The following is a 13583-nucleotide window of genomic DNA, read 5'->3' on the forward strand; positions in this document are numbered from 1 at the left end:
AAGCTAGATAGGAGCTTGTTTCGGTCCATACAAAGCCTTCTTCAACCTACAAACAATATCCAGATAATCTCTTAGCTAAATCCTTTCGGTTGTTCAATATAAACTTCTTATTTTAGCTCTCCATTCAAAAATGATGATTTTACATCCATCTGATGAACTTTGAAATCCTTGAAAGTTGCAAAAGCCAAGAACATCCTAATAGCTTCCATCTGAGCAACTAGAGAAAATGTTTCCTCAAATTCAATACCTTCAACCTAAGTGTAACCCTTGCAAACCAACCTTTCTTTATTTCTTACAACCTTTCCGTCTTCATCCAACTTGTTCTAGAATACCCACTTCCTTCCAATTACATTTTTATCTGTCGGTCTATATACAAGTTCCCATGCCTTATTTTTCTCAATCTATTATAGTTCTTCTCTCGTTGCCTTCATCCAATTTTGATCATTGCAAGCCTCTTCTACTAATTTCAATTTAGTTTCAGAAAGTAAACATAACAAAACTTGTTGTTGAGCTGCCTTACTTCTTATGATAATTCCTTTGTTCTTGTTTCCAATAATCTGATCCTTTGAGTGATTCCTATGTACATACCTCGGGGTCTTTGATTTAGTTTCCAGAGCATCCTAAGTTTCATTTGTCTTTTCTTCTTCTTTAATTTCCTCTTCCCTTCTTCTGCTAATGAACTCATCTGATTCATATCTTGCAAATTTATTAGAATCTTTAGAAATATCTTCATCAACCTTCACATTTGCACTTTCAACAATTCTTTTTAGTCTTTTATTATAGCATCGGTATGCCTTGCTCCTTGTAGACTATCCTAGGAATATGCTTTCTTCTTCTCTGTTGTCAAACTTTCCAAGATTATACTCATCTCTCTGGATATAACATCTTCTTCCAAATACCTTGAAATACTTCATTGTCGGAATCCTCCCATGCCATAGTTCGTATGATGTATTCCCATATCTTTTCCAAAATAAAATTCTATTAAGGGTGTATACTTTGTATGTATAGCTTCTCTCCAGTTAACCTCTAGTACTCCCGCTCCTTTGATCATTGTTTTGTCTCCCTCTTGTATAGTTCTATCAATTCTTTCCACTGCACCATTCTGTAGTAGTGTCCTCAGGGCAAATAACTGTCTTCTAATTCCATGTTTCTCACAAAAATTGTTAAACTCATCAGAGATAAATTTTCCTCCTCTTGTAGATCTTAAACACTCAATTATTCTATCAACTTCATTCTCAATTCTTGCCTTGAATATTTAGAATTTTTCTAATGCCTTTGATTTATCTTTTTAAAAATGTAACCCATGACATTCTAGAGTGATAATCAATTAAGAGCATGAAATATTTCTTACCTTGTATACTCCTTGTTCTGGTAGGACCACATAAGCACGTGTGCACCAAGTAAAATAGTCTGGTAGAATATTGTTCCTTTTGACTGTTTTCCCTCTTGAAATTCTTTGCAAATATTGTTGTTCGGTTTGGTCAGCCTTGGTAAATCTCTTACTACAGTAGTTGAACTAATCTTTACCAAATTGTCAAAGGTTCTATGACACATCCTTCTGTGCCAGAGCCAACTATCATTAAACTGAGATAACAAACAATGTCTTCTAGCTCCTTCTAGTAGATACATGTTTCCACCAATTCTTTTTCCTTCTGCAATAATAGTTTCGGATCTCACAACCGCCATCCTGGAAAAACAACATTGTAGCCATTTTTGAACATTTGTCCAACACTTAGCAGAGTATGATTGAAACCTTTCACATAGTAAACATTGTTAGTATTATGCTTTCCATTAAAGGTAATAAAGCCAATTCCCACAATTTGTGTTGTCTGATCATCTCTGAACCTATCAGAACCTCCATCATATTTCTCAAGTTTTACAAACTTACTCTTATCATCGGTCATATGATTTGAACCACTATCAATTATCCATTCATTTCTATCTCTCCTAGCATGTAAAGCAGTAACAACAATTTTAATAGTCTCAAAAACATCAGTCTTAGGTACATCCTTTTCTACCAAAAACAAACAGTCATCTTCATACTCTGATTCATCATCTGACATACCAACATCATCTTTAACATAATAGGCTTTCTTATTAAACTTTCCTTTACCTTCTCAAAATTTCCGTCTTGTTCCTTTTTTTGGACATCTAGTAGCTATGTGACCAATCTTTCCACATCTAAAACATTTAAGGGGTAACATACCTTTATGCTTGCCAGTGCCTTTCTTCAGTTTTCTCACAAAATTTACTTCCATCTCATTTGAGCTTTCATCATCCGGTTCTTCCTCAACAATTTTTAAGGCTATCTCAAATTTAACTTTGTCTTTTCCAAACTTCCTCATCTCAAATGCAGACAGAGTGCTAAACAGTTGTTCCCTGGTGAACTTATTTGGATCATAGACTTTTTCAATAGAAGAGATCTTATGACTATATCTTTCTGGTAGGGTCATCAATATCTTCTCCATAATGTCTTCATCATTTAAGGTGCCGCCAAGTTCTCCGATTTCATTTACTGCACTGTCAACCCTCTGACAAAAACTTGTTATATCCTTCTCCTTATTCCACTCTCAAGTTCTCATATATGCACTTAGTAGTCAACTTCTTTGATAATTTAACTCTGTCATTTCCTTCATAGATTTCCCTTAACTTTTCCCAAACTTCATAAGTATTATTTAATGAAATAACCTTCGTTAATTTAGTTTTTGATAAAGCACTAAAGATTGCATGCCTTGATTTTTCATTCTCTTCATAAGCCTAAATCTCATACGAAGTAGTAAGACCATTTGTCGGCAATACATATTTAGTCTCTACCACTTTTCAAGTGTTGTAACCCAAGGAGATCAGGTCCTCTCATCTTTACTTTCCAAAAGCCATAGTCGGATTCCTCAAAGATAGGAATAGTTAGTTTATGAAGCAGTTAAGCTCTTTTCCAAGGAACCAAATATCTGATACCAATTGTTGAATGCTCGAACAATTGAGAGGGAGGGTGAATCAATTGCCAATTAAACTTTTTAATTCTTTCACAGATTCAAAATAACCACCATATGAATTATTTACCATGAGTACATGTAAACATGAAAGCACATATATACACAAAGAAATCATACACAATGAACACCAGTTATGACGTGGAAAATCCAAGAAGGGGAAAATCATAGAGAATGTTAGTTCTCAATATATAACACTTGTTAGGGTGATACCGGTTAAGGTGATTTTTACAAAGGGTGGCTCATTGCAGGAGGGCTCACTGCCTAGAAAGGTTCACTACTAGAAGAGAAAGAAAGAAAAGAAAATCCACCACTGTGATACAACTGCCACAAACAACAATGTCAGAACAACCTTTGGTGTTTAACAACACATTGCACATCTTCGCACAACTTCTCACATCAAACATCACTCAGATTTAGCTTTTCAATCTCGCATCTTCCATACATCATCCATTCTAATCATCATTTACTTATATTGTCCACTTTGACTACATAACTTTCCAAGTCAGCCAAACATAATTTGAAATAGGTCAGCACTAAATATTCTCGTGGTGGAAAGAAATGAGAAGTGGACCACACCACAAACACACTTCATTGGTCAGATCAAGATGTTACACATCCATCACAATGCTACAAAAAAAATTGTTACACAATATCCAATTCCATATTAGATTGGACGCAAAATAACACTTCTTAACTTAGCAAAACAAGAATTGAACCAATATAAACATGAGTTCAAGCAAACAACATCATAACCAAAAAATGGAGAAATCCAGATCACAACCAACACTACCAATTACTAGTCAGAACTGAACATCATCCAAAGCACAACTTCCAGATCACCAAACAATTCAAGAAACATATTCTAGATCACTAACTCAAAAAACCATATGTTGACATCAATGACAACCATTACAAACATATCAACACCCTCACATTTGCAACAAAGAACTCCAACCTATCACATCTCCATGGCAATTCTCTCGATGGGGACTCAACCTCGTAGGGAAGATTAATCCAACCTCCTGAAACAGAAACAAGTTTATTCTTACCACCATGGAGTATTTTACAAAGTGGGTAGAAGCAATTTCGCTTACTTATATCAGCTTAAAAAAAATTCGCCAAATTCTTGTTGAACTATATAATATATCGGTATAGAGTCCTACTGTTTATTATCACAAATAATGATCGCCATTTCAAAAACCAAGATGTTTGTGAACGTTGTGACAAGTTCCATATTCAACACCGTTTCACCATTCCCTACTACCCCTAGAGCAATGGTCAAGCTAAGGAAAGAAACAAAATGTAAGGAAGTTAAGTAGCGGAACAACTTCCTACACTAATTTTGAGAGGAGGGTAATGCAAAAACTTTTACATGTCGTTACAACAGTTACAAAAACTTAACAAAAATAAATATATATAGCATGCATACCATGACATAATTATTTATAAGGGGAAAACCCTTTTGGGAGAAAAACCCCACACTCCTAAAGCCACCCAATATATTATTTAAAAATCAATAATAGATTACAATATACTTGTAGAGCAATATTTTCACAAGAGCATCACCAATCAGATATTTAGAGGTAACTCAATAACTACGAGACTCTTTCACACAACCTCCATCTCACCCACCTCATGTATAGAGATACAATACATGAGATTGTCAAATAATATTTCAAAACCATGGGCTAAAATCACCCAATAAAGTGGAACCGATCTTATCTCCAATCCCAAATTCCCTAAGATGTTTCAAAATACACATCAACACGCGTACCTCCCTTTTACAATTCATTTATGTGTCAGACATATTTTTAGGAGACCTAACTTTCAAAGGCCATAACTTTTGAATCGGGTGTCTGATTGACAAACCGTTTTAAGCACCGAAAAGCTCACAATTTTCTCTACCACCTCATAACTTTCTATGCTAGTTGTAGGCACTTTCCATGCCATTTTGGAGCATCAAAATCCCTTGAAATATAATTTGAAACTTTTATTGCAACCTTCAAAATAAAAACTTTAATATCTTCAAATCTAGTCATGATCTTGCAATGAAAATTTACCAGCATGCTTTTCTAGCCAGTCCAAAGTTTTGGGAAAAATTTTAGAACAATTTGTGCTCAAATAAAAAATTACTAGAAATAATAACCTTATGTAAATGGAAGGTTGAGACATTATTTTCCCAACATTCTCCCACTTGTCAAACATTTTGCAAGAGAAAATGGAGTATCTAGACCATAGATTAATTGCTAATCAAGTACACACCCAATCAATGTAGGAGGTACAAATTAGGACTCTATAAACACCGATGAAGAATGAGATCAATGGGTGATGAAGATGGGTTGACAATACCGATGAGTTCATTAACAGAGAGGAGATGGGTGTCCTCAAAATAGCCCTCTAGATCTACAATATGAGGCTTCATAAACAATGATGATATGTCTATAAGATATGAATCCCAAGTAGCTATATTTGGAAGAGCAGTCTCTTGTTGCATTGAATTTATGAGGGTCATGAAAGAGCCAATTCCCATCTCATTGGGAACAATGGAAGATGATGAAGATTGAGATGGTATCCCTATATGAGTAGTGAAAACTAAGAGTCAAGCCTCTGATCGATCGGGACATGAAAGACTTGTGATATCATCAAGCATCTCAAAAGTACCATTATCATAGGGTATGTAATTTGCATGTGCAATAGGATCCTGTAGAAATGGAGAGATATGAGGGTCTCCATAGATCTCCCAAAGGTGGGTCCAAAATGTGCGGGGACAATCAATGTCTAATAAAATACACATAATGTTAACATCAACACTAGAACCAAGCACTCCTATAACATAGTCCTTAACAATCCTCCATGATTGCTTACCCCTATTTGAGGCTAATTGAGAGATGAGTCCATATAGATAAGACAAAAAATCAAGCCACCTAAGATGTGTCAAGATGCCCTTTTTTTAAGACTCGCAATTGTCCTTTGCCAGGTTGATAATAGAATGATGAACAAAAAAACCCACGACACCTCTTCAAGTGAAATAATCAGATCCCAAAAACCATAGTACATGTAAAGAAAGTCAAATAAAATCTTATCTCACATACATATCCATTCTACATGCCAAACAATCTAACTAATCAACCAGATAGTGAAAACACTAAAATCTGAATAAAATATACTTGGAGAAAAAATTGGAAAAATCGGATATATAGATTTAACAAGCTTTGAATGACCTTTCCAATGTTGCAAGAATCACGAAATCAAAGATACTAGTGAAAAAATATGAGCTCAGAAATTGAAACTAAAGATCTAACTTTGACCAAGTATAATAAAAATTTGGAGTTGAATCTGATAATAAGACCACCACCATTGGAAAGTTTTTAGAAATACCCTTCCAACAATGTCTTGTTTTCCTAATTTTGACACCATATGCAATCATTATGCCAAAAAGAAGAATAGGCTAAATTTAGTGAGATGATAACTAGTGGACATGACCCTTTTGATTTGATTTCTTAAAAATCTACTTATTGCATACAAAATTTGACAAGTACCTGTATGGTGTTGCTGAGGCTAAGGATAGAACCCATAAATATTTTTTCTCAAAAATATGTAGAGAAAAAGTTATGGTCAAATCTCGATTTTAGCTTTTTTGTGCTATTTTTAGCTCCTTTTTTTGCTTGTTTAAAAATAAAATAAAAAATCATGCAAACTTTGATGAACTTGGGAAGTTAAGAGTGACCTAGATATGGTTTTTTTTATGGCTATGAAAAAAACCCATAAATTATTTTTCTCCAAGATTAGCCAATTTTTTTCCTCCACACTAGATATCTTAGAAAATTGATAGAAACTTAGCAAATCTGGAGTTTTGATACCACGTTGGAGTTATTTGTTCAACCCCATAAGCTCATGAATCGCCTACAAGCAAAATACCAATCACGTCTAAAGAGAAGACGCCACAATTAATGTTATGCAACCTTGAGAGAATTAATCCAAAGAGGATTTTGGTATTGAGATTAACTTGTAACAAAATTGGATAGATAACAATGAATTAATGACTTGCTTTATAGAGAGCAAGGGAAACCTAATCTAAAAATAGAAAACTAAAATTAGCTCAACTAAGTTAACTTAATCTATTATTAGCCTAATTTAATAAAAGATAAAAAGCACCTAAGTTTAGCTCAAGTGAACAAAGCAATTAAAGGACCTAATTAATTAAATAACCAGATAATGTCCTAATTACTCCAACAATATCTCCCCCCCCCTCCTCTCTCTATCTATCTTTTTATCTTCCCCCCTCTCATTCACTCACTCTCTCTCCTTTATATATTTATCTTTTTATCCTTACACCCCTATATCTCTCTCCATGTCTCTCTCTCTCTTTCCCTATTGAAAAAATAACATGACCTTGTTGGTAATGGAGCATGATTATCTTGATTCTAAGATTTTTTTAGTCATGTTTGAATGCCTAAAGTTAATGCATAGTTCATTTGAAGTTATTACTTCTCCATTCATACCTTTGTTGCATAAACAAAACCATTTTCTAAATGGACTACCAATTGACCTCATGTACTACACAAATGTATGAAAACAAAGACTAAAAATTTCATTAATAGACCTTCCACACCTCTTCGATGTACCTATTACTAAATGGTCTACCCTATCTCTCCATCTCTTTCCCTGGTATCCCTTTCTACCTCTTTATGTCGCCATCTTTCTATATCTCTTTCCCTCCCTCTCTACATATTGAATTTACTTCCCTCTCTCTTCCCCCTTTTTTTCACCTACCTATCTTTCCCTCCACCTCTATCTCCCCTATCTCCCTCTCTCTATTCCCATATATCTATCTCTCCTTATTTCTCTCCCCCCAACCCCCCCTCTCCCTCTCCCTCTCCCTCTACCCCTCTCTATATCACCCCCCCTCTCTCTCCTCTTCCTAGACCTCTATATTTATGTCTCTCTGCATCTCCATGTCTATCTATTGATTTTTCTCCTTCCCTCTCTCCCTCTATCTCGTTATATCTCCATCTCTCTCTACCTTTCTATATATCACTTCCTATCTCTATCTTCCTATCTCTCCCTCTCTATATTTATCTTTTCCATCTCTACCTACCCCTCTTTCCTCTCTCACTTTATCTCTCCCTCCCCTCTCCTCTCCATATTCCTCTTCTTCTCCATCTTCATCTCCATATCCATCTCTATCTCCTTACCCCACTCTCTTTTCCGCCTTCTATCTCTCCCTCTATGTTCCTCTCTCCTTGTTGCAAACATAACTTGATCCTATTGGTAATGAAACCTAATTATCTTCTTGATTCAAAGGTTTTGTTTCAACCATGATTAGATCCTTGAAAGTGGATGCATAGTTGATTTGAAGCTATCACAGATCTCCATTGAGACTTTTATTACATAAACAACATAATTTGCACCTCAAAATAGATTACAATTTTCCATATTGACCCTCCACACCTTTTTGACAATCCCATTACACACCAAGGTGTGATTGCTAGTTATTGATATTACGACCACCAAAGGCCAAGAGGCTGACCACCATTTGTACCAATTTTTTGAATTGGCCTAGTGGTGGAGAACTTGTGCTCTTGAAAGAGAGGTCACAAGTTCAAATCCCACAAGGGGGTAAGGTATGTACGCCTTGTTTGTAGTGTAGTTAGGTACCTCCCGCAAGGAGTACGAGGTAGTCCCATAAGACTTTAACCCATGCGTAGACACATAAATGACTGGCATCGTGGACTATAAAAGACCCTTTCGTTTCTTTTCCTTTGAAGTTTTCGCTAGCTGTCGGTAACAATTCACCCGCGCGGGGAAAAGCAGAGTCACAGGCGCGGGCTTCACGAAGACGATGACGGCAGGGGAATTTAAAAAAAGTACCCGTGAATTGCCATACCAAATGCGTCACACCTGAGGAATCGATCACGATATCTCCTCTCACACTAACAAATACGATGATCTGTTGAGAACTGGACGTTCTCACAATGGCTGGTTCCTACTCCTTAAATCTTACGGGGTCTCTACATTTTATTCCTTCAGCCAGGAACAATAATAAAGCTTTCCCTGAACTAAAATTTGGTTCAATTAACAATCCAGCCAGGTTGAAGTTGAGGCCACAAAATGAACGGTCAGTTTGGAGATACAAATCAATTGTTTCCGTGTTGGCGGGCGAGGACAAGGAATATGAGAACAAGGAGGATGAGCTAAGTTTGGAGGAGCCTGAGAAGGTACTATTCCATTGTTAATATTGAGTATAAAAGAACTATTCATCCATGTCTAGGGCACCTGTCCTGCATCTAGTTACACTTAATTGGTTCCAAGAAGCTTCATCACAATTAAAGCCAGGTAGTGCCTGGTACAATTACATGCACCTGGCTTCATTTGATTTCTTATCTTAACTAGGTTACAAATACCACTATCACATAGTGCTTGAGTATGGGCGAGACATGGTGCATTCTCATAGAAGTCTCAGGTTTGGATTCGAGTAACGGGGCTTACCTTAAGGTAACGAGACTCAGATGGGTAATCCTTTGTTGATCTAAAGCCAATCATGATCCCATGAATTGTTGCTCATTATTAGTCTTTTTTGAACTATCCTATATCCCTGCTTACTTTCATTGCCCCTGGCTAGTTTGCATTGTTTTGTTCTGAAGAAGTTGATGTACTAGTGCGCCTGATGCACTAGGAGGAGGAACTCTTTTTTAGTAGTAATTGGTCCTAGATATAATATAATTAATTTGGGCTATGTTTGATTTATTCTTGAGGGCATTACTTACTAATTGAGACCATAGCCACGATGAGTACCAGTGGCTCAAAAATTGTCAAATATGATTGAGCGAACGGAATTGAAAAGTTTTTCACTATAGAAGCCCAAATAATGGGTCAGTATAAGGTGTAGATTCATTCCACATAGCTTGTAGTGCATATACACCATCTCGGATACAAGTTGTTTTAAGACTTTTTAGGGAATTTAAAATAAAATAATGACATGAAGTTTTTTTCAAGCGAATATCCCAAAGCATGCATGACTTCCTTTATATAACATTTTTGATTTAGGGTCACATACGGTTAGAAAGGGAATGGGCTAACATTGATCCCGTCTTTCCTAAAAAAACAAAGATTTTAATACCTATGGATGAAAAGAAGGAAATCAATATTTTTTATTTTTTATGTTTTTCACAATTTGGAGGTTTTTTGATACTATAGTTGAGTCAGAGACCTGTAATATATATATATATATATATATAGAAGTTGGGTTTTGGCATGGTCCAGACTCCAGAGCTTTTTCTCTCCTCCTGGGAAATCAGTATAAAGTCTTCCAAAATCTGTTCGGGATAATGCCATTTTGGGAATGCATTAATAACAATAAACTTAAATTCATGTGGAAAGAGCTTGGGTGCTGCTGGTCATACTCGACGAGGAAGTACACACGTACTACAATTCCTGTTTAGGTTTTTCATGGATCAAAAGAGTGAAGAAACATTAGAGATGATGTTATTGCAACAAGCTTTGGTTTTGGTTTTAGGCCAAGAGATGCATTCCTGAGGGCAGGTAAATGCAGTGTGTACTGTTTAAAGTTGCTAATGTATCCATGTTAAACACATGCGTTAGGAGATACCTAGGGGTTGGCAACTACAATCTCACACCATCCACAATAGTCATATTTTATGACTGCAAAAACATATTATTCGACAACTCAAATCTCGTAGATAGCCATGTACATGTCAGATCTAGGTTAAGAAGGATCTGTGCTAGTATAACCTGTTAATGTTTCACTATCTATTCATTAACTATTTGACAAGTTTCATTGATTTTTAATTAATATTAAAATATGACTGTAAAACTGGGGCTAGATCCTGTTGATGTTAGAATAAGAAAGGTAAGACACAGCAATCTGAAACTTAGAAAATCTTACAAGAACAAGATACACAGAATTTTATCCTGGGAAAACCCTCCACCTGAGGCTGAAAAACCCAGCCACACAAAAATAGGCTTAATTAATCAACACAAATCTGATACAGTTCTGATACACTTCACAAGCAATGATTGTTACAGTTTTAACAATCAACAGAATAATAAAATAACCTTCTGAAAGTGACTACCACCATTCCTCCGATAAAAACTCCTTATACAATATGTAGAAAGAGCACTACAAACATACACACGAAGATAGAAGAAAATTCAACCAAATCATGGAAGCTGCAGAGATAGCTTTCTTCCACACTGACACAGAAAGACACTGAAGAATATAAATTCAATTGACTGTATAGGAAGAACCAGATATAGACAAACAAAACATCCAAACTCCAATCTCGAATAATAGCTGAGATAAATAGAGAGGAAGGCTTGAACTTTACACATCCACGGCTCTTAAGTAACGCATGAAAGAAAAGAGCACGACTAGACATAACTCCCACCGGAAGAATACCAAAGGCTATGTGCTAAGAAATATTGTCAGTTACACCACTGACAAGAGAAACCGGAGAACGCTGCCAGCTCACATGCAGGATGGTGACAAGGAATAAGGAAGCTGATACAATACCAGCTCGAACTCGTAGAAGTCAAAATCGTAGAATGAATACGATGAGCTTAAACTTGAAAGGCACAATCAGCAAGAAGAATATTCAACCATCGTAGGAAATAAATTAAATCTCCTGCAGCTATATCATTAACAGATCCTATTCAATGCAGCCATCTCTCAGCCAACTACACATTAGTAATTAGTAATTAGTAATTACAATAGAGAATTGATTCTTTTCTTGTACAAACCCCTATCCGATCCAATTAATCCTAGTATCCTAAATGTACAAACTATTTACCATAAACTCTTAATGCTCGAATTCAGGTTCTCCATCCTTTCTCATGGGTTCCATAGCCATCATTTTTCATAGAGTGCTACTTTTTGTTTCCCAATCAAGAACCCATAGAAATTAGAAACTCTCTTTTACAGCTTAACTTCTATGCTTAGTTAGGTAAACTAGATCATCAAGATCTTAAGATTTGGCATGTCCCCTCCATCTAGGGGAAATAATATTATTAGTTTAATTTAATAATAGTGTTTTTAAAATAATCTAAGTTACCTTTTCAGGTTTGGGTACGAGAACCGGTTTGTGGGTACGAGCGATTTTTTTTTACCCTTGGGTACTGTTGTGACTTTTTTCACACATCGCCCCATTGCAAATGGGGACCCTCTCTTTTCTTGCTTTCTAGGGTTTTTGTTAGTGTCCCGTGGCCTTCCGCTTCAGTTTTGCCAAGTCTTGCTCAGTTTTGAATAGTTCGAGTCCTAGAGATTGAAAGCTAGTTTTTGCAAGCCGAGTGATACCAGAGCCCAGATATCGTCAGAGTGCCTAGAAAGGCCAAAGGACGAAGATCGCAATTGATTTGGATGAATTTGAACAACTTTCTATTTTTAGAAAGTTTGCTTTTTTGCTTTTTCCTATTTTTTAGGAAGTTTCGTTTTTGGCATTTTTAGCCCAATCCCCGGTATGGCTATTTTTAGAAAGTTTTCCCTATTTTTTAGGGATGTCTGCTTTTTGCTTTTTCAGAATGGGGACCTAGGGTTTGCACTGATACCACTGACCTGCTTTGATCACGACCCAAAATTTCCAAGTTTTGACCTAAAAAGCTAGTCTCCTACATTTTAGGGGTCATGATGCTTGAGATGGTTTGCTTGAGTGTGGATTTCAAATTTCAAGTCAATCTGGTTAAAGTTGGTTAAATTGTGAAATTTTGAATTTTTCCAAAATTTTTCTTAAGTCTGGCGAATGGATGATGTTGAGTGTTATGGTAGGTGACAGAAACTCCGCCCAAGATGTTAGCAATGGAGGTGCCTTCAAAGTTCGCCATGCTTGAAGTTGAAGCATCTTCAAGCTTCGCCTTATGATGGGGATGATCAAAAGTCCGCCATGTTAGAGGTCATTCAAAAGTCCGCCTTGAAGAGGATGGGGTGAAGGCCTTCCAAAGTCCGCCATGCTTGGTGGAGAGGTCACAAAACTCCGCCCTATGTTGACGGCCAACACTCAAAACTCCGCCATGCCTTGAGAGGTGTCTAAAGTCCGCCTTGAAGAGGGAGCATAAAACTCCGCCCTCCTTAAGTCCGCCATGCATTGTGAAGTGGAGAAAGTCCGCCCAAGCATGATCAAGGAGAGAGCTCCAAAGTCCGCCCTAGGAGATGCATCAAAGTTCGCCCAAGTTGAAGTCTCTTCAAACTTCGCCATGTGTTGAAAGGTGTCCAAAGTCCGCCTTGGTTGAGGTCACCTAGAAGTCCGCCCTCAAGGTGATGCCTTCAAACTCTGCCATGTGTGGAGATGTCATAAAACTCCACCATGCCTTGAGAGGTGTCCAAAGTCCGCCTAGAGGAGACCTTCCAAAAGTCCGCCCTGCCTAGAGGGTAGCCAAAAGTCCGCCCAAACTTGATGGTAAAGATGGTAAGGTCATCAAAAGTCCGCCATGCATGGTAAGAGGAAGGAAGTCCGCCCATGGAGAAAGTCTCAAAAGTCCGCCATGTGTTGAGGTCACTTAAAACTCCACCCTATGAATGGGATAAAAAAAAAAGTGAAGGCAAGCAAGCATAAAGTTGAAGGCTTAAAACTCCGCCCT

At 36.8% G+C, this 13583-nt stretch overlaps 1 protein-coding gene across 1 annotated transcript in view; it reads left to right on the forward strand.

The window, feature by feature from the left end:
• The first annotated feature begins 8754 nt into the window (after positions 1–8754).
• The window catches only part of LOC131041614 (beta-amylase 2, chloroplastic), a 181174-nt gene continuing 176345 nt past the window's right edge, over positions 8755–13583 (forward strand). Inside the window, exon 1 of the mRNA XM_057974746.2 lies at positions 8755–9211. Within this exon, the coding sequence (XP_057830729.2) occupies positions 8969–9211 (243 nt within the window). The 5' untranslated portion in view covers positions 8755–8968. The remainder of the gene's footprint in view (positions 9212–13583) is intronic.

The sequence above is a fragment of the Cryptomeria japonica genome, chromosome 8 (assembly GCF_030272615.1).
Source record: "Cryptomeria japonica chromosome 8, Sugi_1.0, whole genome shotgun sequence".
Taxonomy (NCBI): Eukaryota; Viridiplantae; Streptophyta; class Pinopsida; order Cupressales; family Cupressaceae; genus Cryptomeria; species Cryptomeria japonica.